At 45.7% G+C, this 24,987-nt stretch overlaps 1 protein-coding gene and 1 pseudogene across 1 annotated transcript; one reads left to right on the forward strand and one right to left on the reverse strand.

The window, feature by feature from the left end:
* Positions 1–456: 456 nt before the first annotated feature.
* On the reverse strand, positions 457–23,079 carry SCIMP (SLP adaptor and CSK interacting membrane protein). The gene is made up of 5 exons (XM_069483420.1): positions 23,033–23,079; positions 8,756–8,879; positions 7,026–7,089; positions 4,113–4,186; positions 457–2,052 (listed from the first exon to the last, which is right to left on the reverse strand). The coding sequence occupies exons 2-5, from the start codon at positions 8,865–8,867 to the stop codon at positions 1,844–1,846; spliced, it is 459 nt and encodes a 152-aa protein (XP_069339521.1). The 5' UTR covers positions 8,868–8,879; positions 23,033–23,079; the 3' UTR covers positions 457–1,843.
* Positions 7,432–7,487, forward strand: LOC138392736 (U6 spliceosomal RNA; annotated as a pseudogene).
* Positions 23,080–24,987: the final 1,908 nt, after the last annotated feature.

Consider the following 24,987-nt stretch of genomic DNA (forward strand, 5'->3'; position numbering starts at 1 on the left):
GAGGCCATCCTGTCTGGAAGTGGGCAGAGAGAGCTCTGCTGGAGCCTGCATTCTGGAAGTCATCAGAATAGAGGGAGCCACTGAGCCTGACACAGGAAAGTGGACCCCAAAACTGGGGTCTGGCCTGAAGGCCAAGTGGATTCTTGGCTTTGAGCAGGAAAGAACTCAAGAGCAAGCTGACAGGGTATGGCAAAAGCAAGTTTATTGAAATAAGAAAAGAGAAAGAGGGAGGCTGCCCCATAGACAGAGCAGCAGCTATCTCTCAGAGCAACAGAGAGTAGCCCTGTGTGAGTTTCCGCAGTCTTATTTTATACCTTCTATTTAATTTTATACCTTCTATATAAGTTTACGTTTAGTGGAAGGATTATTCGTAAGATTTCTGGGAAAGAGATGAGTAGCTCCTGGAAGTGAGTTTTTTTCTCTTTTTAAACCATATAGGGTCACTTCTGGGAGTTGCCATGGCAATTGTACACTGTCAGGGCACCCGTGGGAGTTTCCCTTAGGTTGCTCATACATTATAAGCAGGGTATAATGAGCAGTGAGGGTAACATGAGGTTGTTTTTCATGGCCATCTTGGTTCTAGCTGGTTTTGGTCCACTTCTCCACCACCTCCTGTTTTATCAGAGACCTTGATTCAGGTCTCATGACTTCTTACTGAGGAAGGCCAGCCTGTTCCCTATCTCAAGCCTATGAGCCTGGGTGAGATCACTTGTGGGTGTTTATTTTTCATTTATTTATTTATATATATTATTTCTATATCTGTTGCCTAGGCTAGAGTGCCGTGGCGTCAGCCTAGCTCACAGAACCTCAAACTCCTGGGCTCAACTAATCCTACTGCCTCAGCCTCCTGAGTAGCTGGGATTACGGGCATGTGCCACCATGCCTAGCTATTTTTTTCTATATATATTGTTAGTCATTCATATAATTTCTTTCTATTTTTAGTAGAGACGGGGTCTCACTCTTGCTCAGGCTGGTCTCGAACTCCTGACCTCGAGCGATCTTCCCACCTCGGCCTCCCAGAGTGCTAGGATTACAGGCGTGAGCCACTGCGCCCGGCCTCACATCTTGAATATTACGCTAAATGGCCCCTTTCTTTCCTATTCCCTTTGATTTTCCTGGGGGAACCTACTTTTCCTGTAGCACTCCCAACACACCTATTGCAAAATGACACCTCTGGGTGTAAATCAGAAGGTAACTTTTGTCCTTTATTGATTATTAAAGTGCAACCTGTAAGCACAGGAAAAAACCTAGGTCAGAGCTTGAATCTCTACGGTTGGTTTGGCCTACATCATATAAAGGTACTGGGGTTTGGGGTGTGTGTAGGTGGGGAGGGTTTGCAAGAACAAAAAGTACTCCCTGTTCAAACTCACAAGGTGTGGTGTGGGGATTTGCACACAAGAGCACTCAGCTGTAACTGCCACCCAGAGCCTCCTGGTGCAGGAGGTGGGTTGGGGGAGGGAAGACCAGCGTGCTTGGCGAGGGCTTGGCTGGGGATGGAAGCCTGGGAGACTCTGTGCAATCAAACACCAAGATTTATGATCACTTAGAACCATGCAAAACAAGGGAACGAAAGGGAAAGAGTTCCCAAACATAAGTCATTTCTCGAAGGTGGGAGCTGTGCAGCCCAACGGTCCCCCCCCACGGACACTTCCTCAACAGAAGCACGGGGGCTGACCCCTCTTAGTCCTCACGGCCGAGCATCTGCATCTTTCCTCTGGCTGCATCTGATCGCGAAGGTATCTTCAAATAATGTTCAGGCAGTGCTTTACCTTATAGAGCTTCATAAATTACCACTGGCTTTTGGGACCTGGAGACCTATTGAAGTCCAACCATTCCGATTGTTTTAAAATAAGCTGTGTGAACCATCTTCAGCTTGCCAAAAAGAAGAAATGGTTGTTTCAAAATGATGGTTTTCAGTATTTGCAGGCATCTCAACATCGTCGTAGTCTTCTTCAGGCTCAATGTAGCTCGGGATGGAAACAGTCTGCTTATTTTTAACTTTACTTACCAATGAGTAGGTAACCGGTGGCTGACTTTGGGTTTCCTGTGGGGCTGGAAGACACAAAAAGATGCTTAGAGGCCAGGCACGGTGGCTCACATCTGTCATCACTTTGGGAGGCTGAGGTGGGAGGATTGCTTGAGGCCATGAGTTTGAGACCAGCCTCGGCAACACGGTGAGACCCTATCTCTAAAAAAAATTTAAAAATTAGCTGGGCGTGGTATTGCATGCCTATAGTCCTAGCTACTTGGGAGACTGAGGCTGGAGGATTGCTTGAGCCCAGGAGTTGGAGGTTGCAGTGAGCTCCAGTCTGGGTGACAGAGTGAGACTCTGTCTTAAAAAAAAAAAAAAAAGAGGAAGAAGAAAGAAAGAAAGAGAGAGAGTAAAAAGGTCCTTTGATGCAAAGCTATTGTGTGTTCACAAATTTTGGACCAAGTTACTCAGCATGATTTTCATGTATTTCAGTGATCTTCACACTTCCCAGTGGGCCAGATCCCCATTTTACAGATGAAACTTAGACACAGTCATGACACAGTCTCAGGACCACCCAAGTGAGTAATGGCAAATATTAGTCAGACGTCTTGACTCCCCTGTCTCTCTGCCTAAGACTGTGCTGCGTGGGAACCATGAAGCAAACTTAGAAAAGGAACAGACCAGAGTCAGTAGCCAGATGAGTACTATTGTGTCTACAGATCCTAATTCTCACAAGGAAGTGATACTAACCATATTTCCTTTTTGGTGCATCCCTCCCAATGACTTACACTGTTTTCCAGGACTCTCCATAATTCCTCATGCACACAGATCTCTCTACTAAGAAGGAAGGGGACAATGGTGTTTTCAAAAGGTGAAATTAGTGCAGAATGGGTCCATAGCAAAAGGAAAGATGATGAAACAGCTCAGCTTCCCCTTTGATGGAGACTGGAACTGCCTCTACCACAATCTCATCTTTTCCCAAGAGAACGTGAAATACTGCGTCCATTTCATTTCCTGAAGAACTCTGCAGTTAAACAGATCCAAGTTTGTGTTCAGGCTTCAGCAGTCACTAGCTGTGTGACCATGGTTAAGTCACTTAACTTCTCTGTGCCTTATTGTCCTCATCTGTCAAAGGGGACTCAAAATGTACCTGCCTCCTAGAGTTGTTGTGAGGATTAGATGAGATCATGCCTGTAAAGTGCCTAGCAGGGGGCCTGAAACACAGTGCATGCTCAATAAATGTCAGCCAATATTATTTATCCATTCAATTAAAACATTTTTCTTAAGTACCTACTAAGCTCCAGTCACTGTTCCAGGTGGCAGATAAATAGTGGTGAACAAGAAAAGAAAGGTTCCTGTTTTCCTGGAGTTTATATTCCAGTGGAGGAGTTAGATACTAAACAAATGCATAATAACTAAACAAGACAATTTTAGATCACTGCCATAAATTTCACAAAGGAAATCAGCAGGGCTACTTTAGATAAGGTGGTCCAGGAAGGCCTCTTTGAGGTGGTGACTTTTGAGCTGACACCTGAAGGATGAGGTAAAGCCAGCCATGCAAAGAGCTTAAGGAAGAACATTCCAGTCAAAGGAACCAGGCCAAGTTTTTCTGATAATAACTGAGAGGCCCAGTGACACCCCAAGTTCCCTTTTGCTTAACATTGGTACTTATTCTGCCTTTTTAAAACTTATTCTTCTCTTTTAAACAGGATGCTGCATCTACAAATCTTAGTGTGACAGACTGAGTGTGTCTCCCCCAGATTCATATGCAGAAGCCCTAACCCCCTGTGTGGCTATATTTGGTCATAAGGGTGGGCCCCTGATCCAATGGGATTAGTGTCCTTGTAAGAAGAAACACCACAAAGCTGGCTTTCCCACTCTCTTCCCCAGCTCGATCTCATGGAGGAGGGGTCACATAAGGGTACAGCAAGAAGGCAGCTGTCTGCAAGCCAGGAAGACCAAATCATCCAGCACCCTGATCTTGAGCATCCAGCCTCCAGGACCATGAGAAAATACATTTCTATTGTTTAAGTCACCCAGTTTATGGTATTTTTGTTACGGCAGCCTGAGTTGACTAAAACACCTAGATAAATGTGTTATCCTACCCTAAATGAAACTGTTACCAGCAAAATATACTTACAGGACACTTCTGAAGAAAGAAAATCCCTGGGTGGCAGAGGGGGTAATCGAACTGGTGATTCGTTATGAACATTCCTGGAGAGAAAGAAAGAGAGGGAGTCAGTGTTTGATTTGGACCAAGCCTGCCCAAGATTTAAAAGAAAAAGTTAAGGAAAGTGAATGGGTTGGACATTCAAATCTTGTCTGTACAAATTGGAAGTATTTCCTTCTCTTTCTAGGTCCTCCCTCCCATTTGTAACTGGCACCTAAAGAAACCATTTCCTCTAGCCCAGGGAATGACTGCGATTGAGGAAAGAGGGTTGAAGTGCTATAACCCAGTGCATGGATCACATCTTCCTGTGTTCACCTGAGCTGGATTAGGAGATGCAGGTAGGTACCAGATGTACTTTACTTGCAAAACAGATATACTCCTAAAGCTGAATGTACACACACCCTGAGACAGCAATCCCACTACTGGGTCTATACCTTACTGAAATGCTTGTGTATGTTCACCAAAACACATGCACTAGAATGTTCAGAGCAGCACTATTCATAACAGCCCCAGACTGGACACTACCTGTGTTAGTCTAGGTTCTCCAGAGAAATAGAGACACATAAAAAATTAACCATCCCACTACTGAAATGCCCATCAGCAGTAGAATGGATGAATCAGTCATGATATACTCCCACTCTATACTATAGCAATGAGAATGAATAATCTACAGCTACACACAGTGAATCTCACAAAAATAGTGTTGATCAAAAGAAGCCAAACACCAAATGATACGCACTATACACTGTATGATTCTATTCACATAAAGCTTAAAAACAAGAAAAAACTAACTTACACTATTACAAATAGTGGTTACCTTTGGGGTGTAATGGCTGAAAGGCAATCTAAGGTAAGCACTGAAGTGTTGGTAACATCCTGTTTCTTAATCTGGGTGCCAGCTACCTGGGTCTGTTCAGTTTTTGGAAATTCATCAAGTTGTACACTTACTGTGTACTTTTCTGTATTCATATTATACTTCAGTAAGAAGTTTTACAAAAAGGTAACCTCCAAGAAAGCTTCCCTTACCTATACCTCCATTCCCCTAGGTGTACTGACTTGACTCCTATAGTCAAGTCCCGCTGGGAGTGCAAAAACACCTTTAGGCTGTTGGGGTGAGTGCACAAGGGGACGTGTGGCAAGAGCTCCATCAGTGGCTCACTCCACCTCTCCAAAGCTCTTCCTGGGGGAGGAAGGCAATTCATCTGACTGCTAAATTTGGCATAAGTCCAGCTCCTCTCACTTTCTCCTCCAGAGCAGCCTCACTGCAGAAATCACAAACCCTTCTCTTGTCTTCGCCATTCAGAGGAAGGGGCCTGCCCTGCTGGGGAGACCTGAAGTTTTCCTGCCGTTTGCCCAGTTCATAATTAGGGAGCTCACTTGCCCACAGAGAAGAGCCACATTCTGCAATGCCACTTTTATTCTTAATGAAGGCAATATTTTGGTCACCTGGCTGCCTTATACATCTGTCTTACTCCTCTAGGGGATCATAGTTGGTGGGGAGGAGATCTTATTTGCTGGGCCGCTGAAGCTGCAACAAAAGCCATTTTAGAAAAGCATAGTTTTGTTTTAGATAGTGCATATATTTCAAAGAAAGGATTGGCTCTTGTCTGGCTCCTGGGAGATAATCTCTAAACTCGGAATATCCTGCTTCTTAAGAGTAACTTTAGGCCGGGCGCGGTGGCTCACGCCTGTAATCCTAGCACTCTGGGAGGCCGAGGCGGGTGGATTGCTCAAGGTCAGGAGTTCGAGACCAGCCTGAGCGAGACCCCGTCTCTACTAAAAATAGAAAGACATTATATGGACAACTAAAAATCTATATAGAAAAAATTAGCCGGGCATAGTGGCGCATGCCTGTAGTCCCAGCTACTCGGGAGGCTGAGGCAGTAGGATCGCTTAAGCTGAGGAGTCTGAGGTTGCTGTGAGCTAAGCTGATGCCACGGCACTCACTCTAGCCTGGGCAACAAAGTGAGACTCTGTCTCAACAAAAAAAAAAAAAAAAAAAAGAGTAACTTTATATACCTGGGGCTTTGGGCCACACCAGAGAGTTTACGCTAATAATGTGATTCATGGTGAACCCCTGGAACCCTGGAGCATACCGTATCAATTTGATACCCCCAGGGGGTCTGGAGGCTGAATAGCTAAATGCAGGTGTTCCATGCCTACATGTCTAACCCCCAATAAAATGAAATCCCTGGACACCAAGCCTCTGTGAGCTTCTCTGGTCGACAGTGCTTCACACACATTGTCACTCATCACTGCTGGGAGAAGAATTAAGGATATTTGTGAGACCCCCTGGGAGAGGACACCTGGAAGGAAGCTTGAGCCTGGTTTCGCCCAGACTTCACCCCATGCATCTTTTTCCTTTACTGATTTTAATCTGCATCCTTTTGCTGTAACAAACTGTAACCATGAGTATAATAGCTTTTCTAGGTCCTGTTAGTCTTTCCAGTGAATTCTCAAGCCTAAGGGTGGTCTTGGGGATCTCCAGCACAGAGAGTAATCATAAAGACCCAATATATCACAAAATACAAAAGTAAAGTGCATGGCATGGTTTTGTTCAGCACAATAGGTTTCAGAGGGCAATGCCTGGAATCCATCTAAAGAAAAGAAGTATGGCCTGGGTGGTAGGCCCAGAACATAGACCCCAACCTGTGACCTTCGTTGGAATGGACTAGACAAGCGATGTCTTGGAGAGCAGAGAGCACCAGATGGTGCCCTGCTCCCAGGATGTCCCGAGGCCTCTGCCCTTACGGGGGGAGAGTTGACAGGCAGGGCATTTTTCCAGCTCCACAGGAAAACTGGGCAGTACAGTAGTGGAGGCAAGAGGGGAAGTGAACAGGTGGTTCTCAAAGGTAAAAAGCAGAAGGATTTCCCCCCACTTACTCATACATCTTTTCTTCATCTGTTTTGTTCTGTTTCAAGGGCTTGGCGATTTCCCATTTTTTGCCTAGAGGGGGGAAAAAGCACATTCATTTAGAAAGAATTAGCAAAGTTGTGATTTTGGAGTTTAGAAGTTCTCAGAGAGCAGGCAGGTCCAGGACATTTGAAAGAAGAACCACGTAGAGGAAACAGACGTAGGAACATAGAACTAAGTTATAGAGGTGAACTTTGAACCCAGATCTGCTGACCACAGAGCCTGTGTGTTGACCCGGGGAGGGCAGCAACCATTTGGGCCGTGTTTATTTCCTCATTGCCTAATACAATGCCTGGCACTTAGTTGGCACTCAGAAATGTCAGTCAAATGAATAGCCAAAAGTGTGATTGTGAGGAAATCAGATCAAGAATGGGAGTGCTCGCTTCGGCAGCACATATACTAAAATTGGAACGATACAGAGAAGATTAGCAAAAAAAAATATTAAAAAAAAAAAAAGAATGGGAAAAGTAGTCTGTAAACTGTAATGTGCTGGACATACAAGTTATTATTAATTATAACTTGCTTGTTAATAGGAATGGTTCAAGATAAAGGAGAGTAGATAAAATTTTGTTCAGGGTCCTATTTTTTTCCACATCTGAGAATGAAAAGTTTTAAGAAGGCAAATGGATTGAAGAGTGTAGGGGACCCAGGATACTTTTTGTATTAAAAAATTAATTATGATTAAGGGGTAGAGAGAAGAGAGCATTGAACTGGGAGCCCAGCAGACCTGAGTTCTGGTCCCAACTCTGCTACCAACTCTTAGGGCACCTCAGTTAAGATCCTGTCTCCCACTGAACCTTAATTTTCTTATCTCTAAAGAGAGATTGAGAAGAATGCCAAAAAGATTTCACTTCTTGTGTAGCCCTGACCTTTCAGCATTGGGTTAAGCAGGATTTTGGGGCTGCGTTCAGAGGCAATGGGGAAGACAATGCCTTGGTCATTGAGAGAGGCCCGCCTTAGGTGCCCCAGGGGCAGGTGGCTGTACCTCTCAGTATATTCACCATCCCCAGATACACTCCTGGCTTAGGTCATTATTTAAAGGGGTGAAATCTCAAGACAGCACACCAAACACTCCATTGGATCAAAGATTTCATGTTTCTGGAGATGAACAACAATGTGGAAAATCTACTTGTAGATAATCTAAAGTTAGTGTTAATCCCCAGGTGGCTGCTTTTTTATGTCTGAGGATGCCAAGAAGTTTCTGGTCTAGGTGGGGATAATACCAGAAAATTCAGAGTGTGATCTTAGAGAAAGGCAATCATGGTGGCCAAACACACTGGTCATGGGTTGGGTCCGCATTTCACTCCTCAAGACAGCTGTTGACTTTTCACAGAACACACACGGTGTGTTCTCTTGCAAGCCCCAGTGATAAGATGCTAAGATCAACAGCCACATAGCAAAGAGAAAGCACTTGAGCATATTGTGCCTTGACGCAGATTCTACTTTCACCCACACCCTTAGGGCTGGAAGGGTTCTTAGAGATTAGTTAACCTCCCTCTTTTCACTGTGCAGATGGGAAAACTGAGGCCTATGGACATAAATTAACAGCGGGGCTAGGACTCAAACCCGGAATGCATGTTCAATCCAAACTCAGCCCATACAGGCCCAGAACTAAGCTTCTTGCCCCAAAGAAGCTCTGCAGTACTGATAACCACCTCGTCCCCTGTCCCGCCAACGCAGGTGAGATGGTGACTATTACCTTGTCTAAGATGCCACCTACAGACACAGAACAGGATGAGGCCCAGGCCCATGGAGACAATGATCATGGCCACAGCTAAGATGATCCAGAAATTGGTCTCCCACCAACTCATTGCAGGGGAATCCTAAGAAGAATGGAGATAGAAAAAAGAGGCATGGATGGGTGGCGTCGTGTGGAGGGGGCAGTTATCTACCATGTTGTGTAGAGACGCAGACATCTGCTTAGGAGTCAGCCAGGCACAGGTCCATAGTCAAACCCTACTGATTAGCAGCTGGGGGACTACAGGCAAGTCACTTAACCTTCTCTGAGCCTCAGTGTCCCTGTCTATAATACAGGCATGATACTGTCTACTACTCCATAAAGGTTTGTGAGGATTAGAGATATATACCTACTACGTTCTCTAGAAATGGTAGACACAATCATCGCTTTTTCTTACATTGCTGAACATGCAGCAGGAGGGGAAAGTGCCATTTAAAACAGTAATTGGGCTGGGTGCAGTGGCTCATGGCTGTAATCCAGCACTTTGGGAGACTGAAGCAGGAGGATCGCTTGAGGCCAGGAATTCAAGACAAGCCTGGGCAACATAGGAAGACCTCATCTCTACAAAAAATTTAAAAATTAGCCAAGTGTGGTGGTTGTGCACCTGTAGTCCCAGCTACTTGGGAGGCGGAGCTGGGAGGATGGCTTAAGCCCAGGAATTCAAGCTTACAGTGAGCTGTGATCGCACCACTGCACTCTAGCCTGGGCAACAGAGCAAAACCCTGTCTCAAAAAGACAAAACAAAACAAAAGAAAAAAATCCCCAAAACCCCAGTAGTTGACTGCAGTGTTTTTTATAGCATAAGGGCAAGACAAACTTAATTCATAATAGGGGAGAGAGAATTTTGAGAGCTTTTTTTTAGGGGTTAAAAAAATACCTTGATGAGTCTCTTTGAGGGAGGAAGGGTAAGAAGGGTGAAGCTGAAGATGGAGCAAGCTGAGCTAGCCTGCACGAGAAAGAGAAAAGTAACGGGAATTTGGGGGCCCGAGTCTGGCAGACTAGAAAGGAGAGTCTTAGAAAAGGTTAGTAGCAGAAGGGGAGGTCAAGAAGAGGGCAGTGAATCAGAGCATGGTTAGAAAGTCCCCACACGCAGTTACAGGGCAGTGGTATCTAATATGCAGTCTTTTTTTTTTTGAGACAGAGTCTCACTCTGTTGCCCAGGCTAGAGTGAGTGCCGTGGCGTCAGCCTAGCTCACAGAACCTCAAACTCCTGAGCTCAAGGGATCCCCCTGTCTCAGCCTCCCAAGTAGCTGGGACTACAGGCATGTGCCACCATGCCCGGCTAATTTTTATTATATATATATTTTAGCTGTCTATATAATTTCTTTCTATTTTTAGTAGAGATGGGGTCTCTCTCTTGCTCAGGCTGGTCTTGAACTCCTGAGCTCAAATGATCCGCCCACCTCGGCCTCCCAGAGTGCTAGGATTACAGGCGTGAGCCACCGCACCCGGCCCTAATATTCAGTCTTAAACTGCTGCCATGCTGTGTTGTAACTTCCTGTTAGCACCAAACCTTCGATAAAACTGTACAACACAAAGGCTTGCATGAGCAGAGCCTGCAGGGAATGACATGTGTGCAGTGGTTTTCCAAGCCCGGGGTGACATGTGGGCAAGTAGCAAGAACAGCAGCTACCAGGTTCTGAGTGACAGTGGAGTGCAGGCTGCAGGGTGGACTAATTAACTGAGTAGCCCCCAGGAATTCAGGGAGATCTTGGGGAGGGGCTGGGCTCCCTTCATTCATGGAATGGACACCTGGACATTTTATTTGGATATTAAAGTAAAATGATCCTTGAGAGATCTTTGGGAGAGGTTCTAGAATCCTGGTTACATGAGAATCAACTTCTTTTGTCACTGTTTAGCCAATGGAAACTCACCCATACATGTTCAAGCAGTGTCACTTCAGATTCATGCTTTTGAGTAATATTAATGATTTAAAAAGGGTCCTAGTTTCCTGGATAGAGCTGGAACCCATTCTACTAAGTAAAGTATCCCAAGAATGGAAAAATAAGCACCACATGTACTCACCATCAAATTGGTTTCACTGATCATCACCTAAGAGCACATGTAGGAATAACATTAATCGGGTTTTGGGCAGATGTGGGGGGGGAGGGGATGAGTGTATACATACACAATGAGTGCGATGCGCGCTGTCTAGGGGAGGACACGCCTGATGCTCTGATTTCGGGGGGGAGGGGGGGCAAGGGCAATATATGTAACCTAAACTTTTGTACCCCCATAATATGTTGAAATAAAAAAAAAAAAAAAACAGTCCTAGGCAGGCAGTAGAATCAGGCTGCTGCTAAAGCCATTGTTACTAAAAAGACCTTCTAACTTGGCTGAAAATGTTAAAATGTGTTTGCATTACTGACATAATGTCTTCATTAATTAAGTTATTATGACTTGGATTTTCAGTTTCAGTTTCATTTCTTTGCTGAAGTTTTGGCTTGATCAAATATAATGTTCTTTGGCTATCGATAAAGTTATATGTGGCAAAACCAATAATGTGTAACTAGTGCTCTTCTAGACACATCATTCTGCAGCTTACTTTTTTGCTCAACATGATGCTTTTATGATTTATCTATGATGTACTGGGCATTTACTCTTAAGGGAGCAAAGTGCCAGCTCCCTGGAATCACTGACCCCCTAGGCACCCATAAACAAAACCCAGAGATCTGTGGAAGATCATCTTTTCAGGGTGCGCAAAGGAGAGCAACAGAGGAAGAAGAAGCAAGGGGGAAAGAAACGAAGTGGAGACTGGACATTGGCCCTCAGGAGGGGCTGTGACATTAGTTTTGCAGGGCCCAGTGAGGTCGAAAGAACACTGGACTTAGGAAGGGGCACATGTCAGAAGGCAGAATCCTTGTTCAACAAACATAAAATTAGAATCTTGCCTTCTTTAGCCTTGAGGAACCAGATGGGTGGAAGGATGGATAGATAGATACATAGATATATAGATACATAGACAGATAGAATTTCCTTGCCTTCACTTTCTCAATTCTTTTTCCCTTTATTCAAATGTTGACTCCTGGTTTTCTGTTTGTATATCTCTCCTCTCCTACTTTCTCTTTATCTTCTTGTTTTACTCTTCAAGAATTTCTCCCCAAAACAACATCAACATACCCTTTAGAGCTACAGAAGTAAATAGCAGGACATGTGGCTTCACAGCTGTTGTATCTAACTCTGGGAGGCTTAGGCAGGAGGATCACTTGAGGTCAGGAGTTTGAGACCAACCTGAGCAAGAAGGTCTGAGCAAGAGCGAGACCCCATCACTACTAAAAATAGAAAAATTAGCAGGGCGTCGTGGTGTACGCCTGAAATCCCAGCTACTCAGGAGGCTGAGGCAGGAGGATGTCTTGAGCCCAGGAATTTGAGGTTGCAGTGAGCTGTGATGACACCACTGCTCTCTACCCAGGGCAACACAGTGACACTCTGTCTCAAAAAAAAAAAAAACAACACAACAACAACAACAAAAAGCTGTTGTATCTGAGAAGCATGCCTGGGTGGAAGAACAGGGTGAGAAGACAAAGGCTGTCGCTTTTCATTAAAAACCCTCTGCATTACTTGATTTTTGAACTGTGTGCATTTACTTTGATAAAATTGAAAAGAATCAGTTGACCATGTCTTGTAGTTTCCAAGAAAAACTACTCCTTAGGTTTCAAGGCCAAAGAAATTTCATTCTCGTCAGCTTCCTGGGAAAGAAAGAGGAAGTGGAATGATGTTGTCAGAAAGTGAAACTATGGGTCATTTTCAGAACCTCTCAGAGTGATAAGTATTTTTTTTTTCAGTTTTATTCTTATAAACGAAATGGATTTGATTTGGCATTGGATGTTTGGAGCGTGTTCAATGCAGTCTTAGTCTGTCGTGTGCTTTCCCATCTCTCCCCTCATTTCACCCTCAGCCACCACCCTGCTCCCCAGATAGGGAGCCAGGGCTGAGGTCAGTGACCTGCCACGGTCACCCAGGAAGGATGGAGGGCACAGATGCTTTCTCTCTATGTCACAGGGCCTTCCTCTGTTGACGTTGGTGATGAAGCCCCCGAGTCATCAAGGAAAGGCCAAACCGGGTTCAGGATAACTTGCTTTAGACGGAGCACTGCTATGGCAGTGATGCGGTGGTGTGAGGGGCCACAGGAGATCCCCCAGAGTGAATGATCACGGCCCACCGTTGAGAATAAGAGTCCCAAGTTCCCCACGTTCTAAGACCAGAGAAATAGCACTGGGTCAGCCCCTGCTCCAAGACTGCTGAGAGATGCCTTTTCAACAGAATTGAGAAGAATTTGTCTTTTTGGGGAGCATACAGCTGAGAGAGGGGGCCCAAGAGAATCACGCCCCACTTCCAGTGAGATGTCCTCTAGGCCAACAGTCTAGTTTAATGTCCAAGGTGCTTCCAGAGAGAGGAGAGGAGCCTCACGGAGGGATGGCAAGGAGAACAGCCAGTGGGAGATGTGCCATGGCTGCACGGTCAAGTTTGGCCCTTCCCTTAGGAAGGCATGGAAGCTGGATTCGACCCTTGCCGGCAGGCCTGGAATTGAGGCCACAGAGGGTCAGGAAGATTGTGGGTGCAGGAGTGCTGAGAGCTACTGAAGGATGGCAAAGAAGTGCTTGCCTGAGAGGATGCTGAGAAGCAGCCCAAAGATGCAGCTGCATCTCTCAAGGCACCACAGAGAGCCCTCGAGGACCAGGGGTTGAGTCCCTCATAGGTGGGCCGGTTGGGAGCCCCCACCCCACCATGCAAATTAGACCCACAGTAATGGCCCACTGAAGGGAGACTTCCCATGGAAAATTGTTTGTCCCTCTCTTTCCTCCTCAGTCCAACCCCAGGGAAGTAAGCAGGGAAGGGGTTGTTGAGAGATCTGGGCAGCCTCCACCCCTCTTCCCACACCCCTCCTTGGGGCAAAGGGCAGAGCTTTGAGTTAAGTTGCAAAATGAGTATGACTGAATTTTAAAAATTGAAATGAGTCTGCTTAATAATCTAAAGTAACTCATTTCCTAGGGCTGCTCTAACAAATCACCACATACTTAGTGGCGTGAAATAACTCAAATTTATTATCTTACAGCTCTGGGTTCAGAAGTCCAAGGAAAGTCTGGCTGGGCTAAAATCAGAGTGCTGGCAAGGCTGTGTCCCTTCTGGAGGCTTATATGGGAGAATCCATTTCCTTACTCTTTTTTTTTTTTTTTTTTTAAGAGACAGGGTCTCACTCTGTTGACCAGGCTGGAGTGCACTGGTGTGATCATCACAGCTCACTGCAACGGCGAACTCCTTGGCTCAAGCGATGCTCCTGCCTCAGCCTCCCAAATGGCTAGGACTACAGGTGTGCACCACCATGCCCTGCTAATTTTTAAATTTTTTCTAGAGACGGGATCTTGCTATGTTGCCCAGGGTGGCCCCAAACTCCTGGGCTCAAGCGATCCTCCCACCTCAGATGCCTAAGTAGCTGGGACTACCAGCATGCACCACTGCACCTGGCTTTGTTTGTTTGCTTTTATTATAAAGCTCTTCAGATGATTCTAATATGAGGCCAAGGTTGAAAACCACTGACGTACATTTATCACTTAGTCCTCATTATAAATTTTCAAGGGGTCCAGCTATTGTTACTCCCGTTTTACAGATATGGAAATAGAAGTCAGAGAGGTTAAGAAATTTGCTAAAGGCTACACAGTTAGTAATTGACTAACCTGAGAGTCCAGCTCAGTCCAGTCTGATGAGTTTGTGCTCTCTTTACTCTGTGTTGACACCAAGCTGATAAATTCTTTCTTTTTAAAACAGAACTGAAAGCAGAACCATGGTTCAAGAACTTCCAATATTGGCAAGACCTTAGTCATTAGCTGTGACGTCTTCCACATAATGAAAACCTCAGCATGGAAGTGCACTTTGAAAACTGGCAGGCATTTCATGCTGGCTTACCACCAGTTCTAACCACTTTACACACCCCAGCTTATTTAATCTTCATGAAAGCTCTAAAGAGGTAGGTAATAATTATTATTATGCCGTTTTACAGATGAGAAAACAGAGGCTCAATAATTTGCCTACAGTTGCAGAGCTAGTAAGTGGAAAATCACAGCCAAACCCAGGTCTGTCTGACTCTGGGGCCTTAACTTGTGACCACCAAGCCAGGGCTTCTCAAATGTTGTATTTGAATTGCCTGGGAAATGGATTGAAATGCATTTTAATACAGGGTTTTATGTCCCTCCTCGACTCCCAATTCTGATATGTAGGTCTGGTGTAGGACTCAGGAATCAGCATTTTGAAGAAGCACTTGAGGTGGTTCTCAGGCCTCCGTGGGGACACTGAGTCCAGCCTCCAGGTGATGAGACTGGATGCTTATGCCCTGTAACAGTCATAGCACCAGCGGGAGCTAGGCGGAGGGACAGACACTGAAAAAGACTCCTTGAACCCAAATACCTTTCCTGTCTGCTTGTCAGTACAGGGCTACCTGGAATTCCACCATTGATGAGCCACAATCTCCAGAGAAAGGCTCCGTGCTCCCTCCTCCCCCACATCCCCTACATTTAAAGTGGCTTGGCTGGGTGTGCTAGACACTGGGCATGGGCAGGAGCAAGGACATCTCAGAATCTTTGTCTCAAGTCTTTGGAGGATAGTTACAGCTGAACACAATGTGGACGCAGGGATGAAGTTTCTGCAGGACCAAAAAGACCCTGTAGTGTAGGTATCGGTCCTCCCTACTTGGTGTCCTCTCCCTACCTGGAGGGTGCTCCCTGCTCAGGAGCTCTGTGCTCCTGTACTCTCCCTCCCCTTTCTCCTCAAACATCCTGCCCTCAGGAAAGACTGAATCTCATTCACTCTGAGAAAACCAGAGGGAGAGATGGGATCCCGGGGAAGCCATGCATCACACTGGAAGGAAAGAGGAAGAGGAACTTGCAAGGGAGGTTGAGAAAGGACAACCAGAGAAGCAGGACAGGAACAGGAGAAAAGAATATCCCAGAAAGCAAGAAGATACCCCTCCCAGGCCCAGATAGAAGAATGAGCTTTCTAAAGGGACCAAGGATGTGAACAAAAGACTTCAGATAAAAGGAAAGAAAACAAAAAAACAAAACAAAGGGACCAAGGAGACAGACAGACAGACAGAGAAGCTGAATGGAGCCAGAGAAAAGGCTGTGGGTTTGGGCACAGGATGCTGAAAGTGCATTTCCAAAAGCTTCCTTTTTCTCTAAAGCAGGGGGCCAAGTTGGCGCCCTGGGGGTTGGGGGCAGACAGCTGGAGGACAGCCAGACACACAAACTCCTCCTCCACCTTCCAGCCCTGCCCCCACTCTCCCGGCACTTTCTTCATGATTTGGCTCAGGGAGGCTTTCCTCCTGCCATCTGCCTTCCTCCTCACCTGCCCCTCCTGAGGGAAGCGCCTCAGCTACATGAAGGGACAACACTAACCCTGCAAATGTCTGTGTTATTTGTGATCAATATGTGAAAGGCATTTCCTTCCAACTGAGCCTGTTACAGTGACAACTGTCTCTTGGTATATTTGTTCTCTTTGTTCATTTGTTCATTGTCTGTGTCCCGCACTGGCGTGTCAGCACCATGAGAGCCCAGGCCTTGCCCCTCTCTCTTTCTCTCTCTCTCAATCATTTGTTTGTTTGTTTGTTTTAGTGGTTGCCTGTACATTTCTGACACACACACTTTACTTACACAGTCTAAAGTTAATCCTTCTGAACAAGAAAAAGACCTTAGTACCTTTTGACGGTAAATAATCATATTTTTCACATCTGACATTTTCGCTCTACGTTGTTTTTAAACTCTTACATGAAATGTTGTGATTTTTTATGTTAACCGAAAAAAACTCTGTAAAATAATTTGAAGAGGTTTATTCTCGGTCAAATGTGTGTGACAGGCCCAGAGCACATGGTCTCAAGAGGTCCTGAGAAAATGTGTCTCCCTTTTTTTTGTTTGTTTTAATCTCCTTTTTTTTTTTTTTTTTTTAAGTTTTTGTAGAGATGGGGGGGTCACGCTGTGTTGCTCAGGCTGGTCTTGAACTCCTGGCCTCAAGTGACCCTCCTGCCTCAGCCTCCCAAAGTGCTGGGATTACAGGCATGAGCCAGTGCACCTGTCTTTACCACTATGTTTCCAGTGCTTAGAACACCAGCTGGGACACAGTAGACACTACATGCATATCTGTGAATACCTGAATGAACAAATGCTGCCCCAGCCTCTTTCCCCTGCTCTGGGTGGACTCCCCCCTAACGATGCAGGGGAGTAAACAGCTTGGATCCAGGCTCTGAAATTCCTACACTGTGCAGTCTAACTCCAAAGCCACCTCACCTGGACATGTGACCGTGGGCAGAGTCCCTGCCCTCCGTCTGCCATTGCCCACTGAGGTCGGGAGACTGGCTGGGAAGTGGAGGCCAAGTGTAGGGAGGGGGGATTCCAGCTTCCCTCTCATTTCTCCCCATTCCTCTAGTTGCCCAAGACATTTTCAGGGAACATCTGTGAGCCTGTTGCAATTCTAAGTGGTTTCAGGGGAAAGGATTGAGCAAGACATTCCACAGGGAAGGGAGCAGGTGGGTGGGGGAGCAGCTGAAGGCAATAACCACCTCAGCCCCACTCTCACTTCTCCAGAAGGCATTTCTAGGGAATCAGGGACAGAAATCACATAATCCTGCACCAGTAATTCCTGAGACTGGGGGTTTATTCAGTATTTGCCATTTTTTAAAACCAAGATCCTCAGTAAGAAGTACAGTTTACAATGTGAAAGGTACACTCATATTCACATAATGAAGCCCTGAAGGGCCCTGGGCTGAGCATCAAGGGAACAGGTTTCTCGTCCCCACTTTGCTGGGCACTAGCTTTTGCACCCAAACAAGACCCGTAACATCTCACCTGCCTCCTTAGAGGCTTCTGAAAAGCTTCCAAGAGATGATGTGTGCAAGAGAGCTCTGAGGATCACCAAGCATGGGGCATTATTAAGAGCAAACCAAAAAAGTGCTATTTACAACTGCAAGTGCCTTCCAAGGAGGGCAGCTGCTGTCAAGAGCAGAAGGGCCTGTGTCCTGCAGAGCATCTCTGGGTCTGCAAAGCTGGCTGGGAATGAGGTTTGCTAGTAGGAACTGGGGAGTGTTGAATTCCTCTGGGTCACAGAGGAGGGAGAATTTGGAGTTCTGTGGGAGAAGGTTAGGAGAAGAAGGGCTGGAAGGATCAAAGAAGTGGAGCCAGCAGGATGATACAAAGGTGGGAGAAGCAACTGAAGGAAAGTGTTCAGGGTCGGGGTGGCAAAGACATTTTCCTAACAGGGCAGTATTACCTTCAGTTCGCAGTTGTTTGCATTGACGCGTTATAAAACTCTCTGGGGGCCCCCTGCTCAATCTTTAGTAAAGTATGCTGCATCTGCCCATGCTTTGTGAGCAGATTTGTTTTGGTGGCGTGGGGGTCCAAGGAAGCAGCAGCGTTTCACCCTGGGTCAGTGCAGCAGGAGCAGAGGCTGCGAGCCAGGACTGACCGTAGGGAAAGAGGTGGCCTGGTAGGGGATCCACAGAAGTCCTGGGAAGGGTTTTGGACTTTGGAAAGGTGTGGAATGAGGGTCTGAGCTGATCTTAGGCTTGTCGGCATGCAGAATTCTTGCCCTGATTCATCCCTAGTCCCCAGACTGTCACTGCTCATGCTCAGAAGGCCATGCTCCCACCTGACTGCACTGGTGTCAGCACCAGAAATGGCCATGTGGGTAGGCCCATGGCAACTGGAAACCCATGTGTTCATGGAGAAGAGCAGGGCAGGGTGATTGAAAGGAGCCCGGTCATATCTTCCCACTACTATGAAAAGCTGGAGACCTTGCCTGTCACTCTCCCTCCCATCCCCCCAACCCCCGCCACCTCTTTCAGTCAGCCACTAAATTTCACCTGCACATCGGCTTTCAGATCCACTCCCCTTCCCTCTATCCCCACCTCCCCTGCTTTAGTCCAGGTTCTCATTATCTCTGTACCTGGACCCTTGTACTTTCTCTGGCTGGGGTTGCCTATCTGGCCCAGCCCTGGCTGCCAAATATAAGTACAACCCTGACCCTTCCCTGCTTTAAGCCTCTCCATAGTTCCTATGATTGAAGCAGAGTGAAGTGTGAGCTCAGCAATGCTCAGCATGCCCAAGGCACCCTGCCCACCCACAGCCTCAGCTCCCAATACTCCCCCCCTTGTGCACCTCCGCCACACAGACAACCTGCAGCTCCAGGCACTCCCTGTGCCCTCCCTGCCTCCTGGCCCGGGCTCACTCTTTCGACTTAGAACAGTGATGCTTGGGCTATGGGACTGACCCACCAGTGGGCCTCAGAGCAGTGGCAGCTCCACAGTTTGTCTACAGGAGGTGCTTGGGGGCAGCAATCTGGTTGTCTTGAGGCTGTATTTGCATAGCAAGCATTTTGTTTTTATTTAGGTGTTAGGTACAAATCAATAAAAATTGCACAACTTTCCATAGACACATAATTCACGAATTCACACTTGAAATAAGAGTGAGAAAATGTCAACTCTCTGCATGAAAAACTATGCATTCTTCTATTCTGACAGCTTGGAGGAGGGACAGGGAGATGATGGAGGGATGTCAAAGCACATCTCTTCCCCCCAGCCCCCATCTTTTCCTCCCCACTCCACAGCCACAGGGCCCTCTGGATGGGCCTGGAACACATCCGAAAAAATCAATCCTTTCTTCAATTCTCCTGTCACATGACATGCAATTATATAAACTTTCGTTTTTATGTAAAAATAAGGGACCATTTACCAGTAATTTCTTAAATTATGAATTACTATTAAAATTTGATGTTTTTATTATTTTTTTTTTTATTATTTTTTTTTTTGTTGTTGAGACAGAGTCTCACTTTGTTACCCAGGCTAGAGTGAGTGCCGTGGCGTCAGCTTAGCTCACAGCAACCTCAGACTCCTGGGCTTAAGCGATCTTACTGCCTCAGCCTCCCGAGTAGCTGGGACTACAGGCATGCGCCACTATGCCCGGCTAATTTTTTCTATATAGATTTTTAGTTGTCCATATAATGTCTTTCCATTTTTAGTAGAGACGGGGTCTCGCTCAGGCTGATCTCGAACTCCTGACCTTGAGCAATCCACCCGCCTCGGCCTCCCAGAGTGCTAGGATTACAGGCGTGAGCCACCGCGCCCGGCCTAAAATTTGATGTTTTTAAACTAAAAGTAGCAGGCTCCTGGAGTTTGCTGAGGACTCCAAATAATACTCTGCCAGAAAGTCTGGCCACCGCACAACTCCTGGTGACATCATTGATGTCACACACCCCTTAGAGGAGTGGAATTCCTGCAATTCAGGGAAATGTCTTTATGGAGGTGGTCTTGAGGGAGTCGTGGTGGCCAGCTGCTGTGATTCTTCATTTTTAATTATATATTATAATTAGTTTAGTTTCTTTGTCAACTAAATTTATTATGGGGTAACTGTGATGTATATATACATTAAGGCAAACAGTATTTTGAGCCAGTAATTTTTTAGTAAGTTGACATGTATGTGCTATTGTTTAAATATAAATCACATCCACATTGCACCTGTTGCTAAAGAAAATATGTAAATGTATTTGCATATTTGTGCCACTTTGTGGACAATATTTTATTTATGCATTTGGGTTTTTAAAATAACATACAATTAATCATATTCTTGTGTGTGTGTGAGAGAGAGAGAGAAAGAGAGAGAGAGCGAGACAGAGTCTCACTCTGTTGCCCAAGCTAGAGTGCAGTGGCATCATCACAGCTCACTGCAACCTCAAACTCCTGGGCTCAAGGGATCTGCCTGCCTCAGCCTCTGAGTAGCTGGGGTTGTAGGTGCACACCACCAAGCCTGGATAATTTTTTAAATTTTTTTGTAGAGACAGAGTCTTGCTGTGTTGCTCAGGTTGCTCTCAAACTCCTATCCTCAAGTGATCCTCCCACCTCAGCCTCCCAAAGAGCTAGGATTACAGGCCTGAGCCACCACACCCAGCCCATATTCTTTTTATGATTAGGAAATTAATCATATTCTTCTATACTGAAGTAAGGGACAGAATATAATAGTAGCTTATTCATGTAGGATGATAGCAACAGGTTTATAGTAACTCATTTGAATGGAGTATCTTTTGGTAATATCTTTATTCTATATTTCTGAATTTTCTATTGCACTGTAATGCTGATTTCCTACATACTGTTTGATAAAAAAGATGTTGATTCTGAATATAAATCCTAGACAACTAAGGAGGAGAGGGCAAACTGTACAGGTCTTTGGCTGAGCTGAGTCATGCTGACTGCACATGCTTTTTTCAGTGTGATAGTTGACCATACCATCATACCGCTCGGACGAACCTTGAGTCTGATTTATTTCATTATAGGAGTAAAGTCTGTTCATATTTGCTCAGCCATCATAGTTTATTGCTTGCCTGGCATATTCATTTGTCCATAGTTAGAAACTATACCTATTTGCTAGCAAAAAAATGAAAAATAATGATAAAGTCCTATTCTGTCAAAGTTGTGGCGAAACTGATTGTCCTGCATAGCCAGTGGCAGTATACATTGATTTAAAAAAAATTTTTGAAAGCAAATGGTAATACTTTCCAAAAATGGTCATGTCCTTTGATTCAATAACATCATTTCTAGAAGTCTAGGCTAATCAGTAATCCAAAGAAAGTAAAAGCTAAATGCATACATATGTTTACCTCGGTATAAATAAACAGGGAGCTACGTAGATCTCAAACAGTGGGGGACTGGAGAAGTAAATTACAGAATTACTTGACGGGATAGGATGCAGCAATGGAGTGATAATTAGGAAGAAATTGTCATGAGAGAATTATTGGGAGATCATACAAAATGAAAAAAGCAGAATACAAAATTGTGCTGTAGCCACATGTTCACATAACGTTACCTGATTATGTGGCTGGAGACAACTGGAAGAAAATGTGGAAAAATGATTTTGATTTTTTAGTGTGTAAGAGTAGATTCTTTGTTTCTCTACCACCCAGCCTTTCTGTTAAGCATAAAATAAGCACATTTTCAAAATGTAGATATCACACTTTAAAAGAACTTCTTGTTCCTGCTACAAATAGGCCAACTTTCTAATGTTTCAGAGATGTTCCGTGTGGTGTATTGGCCTTTAGCAGAATCCTCCAGAGTTGGAGATTGTTCAGCTTCCTAATAAGTTTATCCCAAATTTCTAGCGCCCAGAAATCCTTTCTAGGTCCAATCAAATTGCCTCTTGCTGTTGCTTACTTTTTGTTGTTCTCTCAGTGGACGGGACTGGGCGTGCCTCTGCTGCGATCACAACAGTATTGTCTGTATTTCTGTTTCTTGAATGTGTTTCCATCAAAACAAGCCATACATAAAACTCAAAATTATCCATACCCAGAGGAAGAAGGACTGGAAGGCAATACACCAAACTCTACAGTGATTGTTACGAGGTGATGGAACTTGAAGTCATTGTTTTCCCTGTTTCTCAGCAGTTACATTTTGAGAAGGGGAAAAAAGATCCTAAAAACTTAAAAAGAAGCTCCCAAGCCTTGTGTTGTCCAGGCTCAGCAGTGCCCACTTTTGATGTGCCTTCAGGGGTACATGTGTGCAAAGGGGCCAGGAAAGGGAGTGGCCTTAGGGACAAGTGAGTTCATAAGGCAATGGAAGTGGATATGGCAAAGCCGAACCCAGGTCTCCTCGAGAAATAATTTTCCGGAGGGCAGGAGCAGATGGCTCAACCGAGATCTCATGTCAGCTCAACGTACCTTGACCTGAGGCTTCCAGAAGGGAAGGTGACTTATAAATTCCTGAATGCCAGAGGTACAGTGAAAAGATGCCAAGACTAGTGGTGCTCGAGGTCTTTCATCCAAGAGCTCCAAGTTGTAGCCTAACGTTCATAGTCCATGCCTCGCTCCCCACCCCAACCTCCAGCACGGCACCATGAGGGTCCTCTCACGTACCAAGTCCCCAAATGCACTATCAGGATCCACAGGGGGAGAATAACCCCTCTGCAGTTTACACCTCTCACTCCCTGTCGCTCTCTCAGTTCAGCCTGAGAGGTAGACTTACACGTGAGGAAACGGAGCCCCAGACAGGTGAAATGTCGCCTCAGGTCACCCAGCCAGTGACCAGCAAGCACAGTCTTCAAGGCCAGTGTTTCTCCAACCCCACCCAGTGATGGTACCGGAGCTCCAGACTACAATCTCCTGGCCCAGTGCCCAGGCGGCGGCTCACAAGGACACGTGCCCCGAGGCCAACACTGGCAGCTGCCTGTTGTGGAGGAAACAGGAAATTGTGCCTGGGAAAGTCAAAGCGCTTACCTGAACCACGAAGGTATCCAGATGCGAGTGGCTGAGGAGACAGTGGTGGCCTGAAAGTCACAGCTCAGGCGCAACTGGTGAGAGGCGTTCCTCGCACGTACAAGCCCTCACCCACCCCAGAGACAGTGAGCACCAGCCTGACCACTTCCCCTTTCTGGTCAGCCCATAGGGGAGAGATCCAGGCGCTGTCACCAGGCAACCACTCCCTTTTCCAGGGAAACTGACTACCCCAGGCTTTGAAGAAACCGGAATCTTCTCACCGCCCCTTGTCGTTCCCATAGGGCACACCAGAGAACCAGCACGGTGTGGGAGAGCATCTGGGAGGGGGTCAGGTTCCAGGGTGGAGGTGGAAGTGTGGGTGGGAGAGGTGTCCGCACAGATGAATCTGCCCTGAGCTTCCCTAGACGTGGCAGCCTGGAGCTCAGGAAGAGCCACATGACTGCGACTCCCACACAGAGACAGATCTGGGTAAGAAACCAGCTCATGTGTGACAAACACACCATCTCACAATGACAGGGGCTCTTGAAAACCCCTGGGAACCCTGGAACTGCTGACCCAGCTTCTGCTTGGAGCAAGCAAGGTAAGGTCTTCCTGTTTCTATGAGTGTGTGAGAGGCTATGTCAAAAAACATGTCCAGTGGGCCATCTTGACGGAATTGGGTCCCTCCCTGCAACGCTGTGAGACAGAATTCCCAGCAGGGCTCACAGCTTCTGAAAATGGGGGTGAGGGTAAACCAATTAACCATTTTGTTGAATTGGCTGGTTCTGATTGAAATGAGCAAGTGTCATCAGTAAAAATAGGCAAACTGACGTGCATCATGTCTAACTGGAGTGAAGGAGTTGTTATTGCTCTTAGTAATAACAATGATAACCTAGAATGTCTGGTAAATGTTTGAATATGACTGAGAAGAGTCCTGATTTGTAGGGTTTGCTAATTTTCATGGTGTAAATATTCCCCCCACGACCCATTTTAAGCTACGAACAAGAGCATCACTGGACTTGGAACTGGGAGGAGATGTGCACAGTCACTTGGCTTCCATGGGCCTGTGCTGGCCACCTGCAGCACGCCGCTGAATTGATAACTCCCATTACTGAGCATCTATTTGGGACTAGGGTGTGGAACCAGTGTTTTATATTCCTTATTTCACCTCATCTTCACTTGCCTCAAAGATTATCATCTCCATTTTATAGATGAGAACATCAAAGCTCAGAGAGTTTACATCACTGGATCAAGTTGGCAAAGCCAAGGAGAGGACTTTAAACCCAGGTCTTTCCATTTGCAAAGCCTGTGCTCTTTCTCATTAGGCCCATCCAAAGTTTAGCTGCTCAAAAACCTTCCTAACCAGCCTGAGCAAGAGCGAGACCCCGTCTTTACTAAAAAAATAGAAAGAAATTATCTGGCCAACTAAAAATATATATAGAAAAAATTAGCTGGGCATGGTGGTGCCTGCCTGTAGTCCCAGCTACTCGGGAGGCTGAGGCAGTAGGATCGCTTAAGCCCAGGAGTTTGAGGTTGCTGTGAGCTAGGCTGATGCCACGGCACTCTAGCCCAGGCAACAAAGCAAGACTCTGTCTCAAAAAAAAAAAACCAAACAAACAACAACAACAACAACAAAAACCTTCCTAAAAGTAAATTGAAAATTATCTTCTGAGAAGTGAACAAATGCTTCTGTGGTAGATCTTATCCAGGCTAACAAAGCTGTGACTCCTTGGTTTGTGTTTCATTCATTCAATAAGTGATTTTGCTGACCCTTTGGAATCCCCAGGCCAGCTGTGATATAGTGAACTCTGCAGACCTGTTTCCAACAATGCATTTTGCACAGCAAGTCCAGGCCTGGAGTGTCAGCAGATCAGAATTCCAGGCCCCGTTTGCCAACAACTTCTTTTGGGAATCTTTCCCTTCTCTGAGCCTCAGTTTCCTTGTTTGTATAATAAAATGAAAGAGTTCAATTGTTA

This window comes from Eulemur rufifrons, chromosome 9 (genome assembly GCF_041146395.1).
Source record: "Eulemur rufifrons isolate Redbay chromosome 9, OSU_ERuf_1, whole genome shotgun sequence".
Taxonomy (NCBI): Eukaryota; Metazoa; Chordata; class Mammalia; order Primates; family Lemuridae; genus Eulemur; species Eulemur rufifrons.

Excerpts from the sequence above, each read along its gene's own strand:
- SCIMP (XM_069483420.1), bottom strand. The coding sequence starts at position 8,867 with ATGAGTTGGTGGGAGACCAATTTCTGGATCATCTTAGCTGTGGCCATG. Across the intron at positions 4,187-7,025 it reads GATGAAGAAAAGATGTATGA|GAATGTTCATAACGAATCAC; the intron begins GTAAGTGGGGGG and ends CTTTCTCTCCAG. Across the intron at positions 2,053-4,112 it reads TCTTTCTTCAGAAGTGTCCT|CCCCACAGGAAACCCAAAGT; the intron begins GTAAGTATATTT and ends TGTGTCTTCCAG.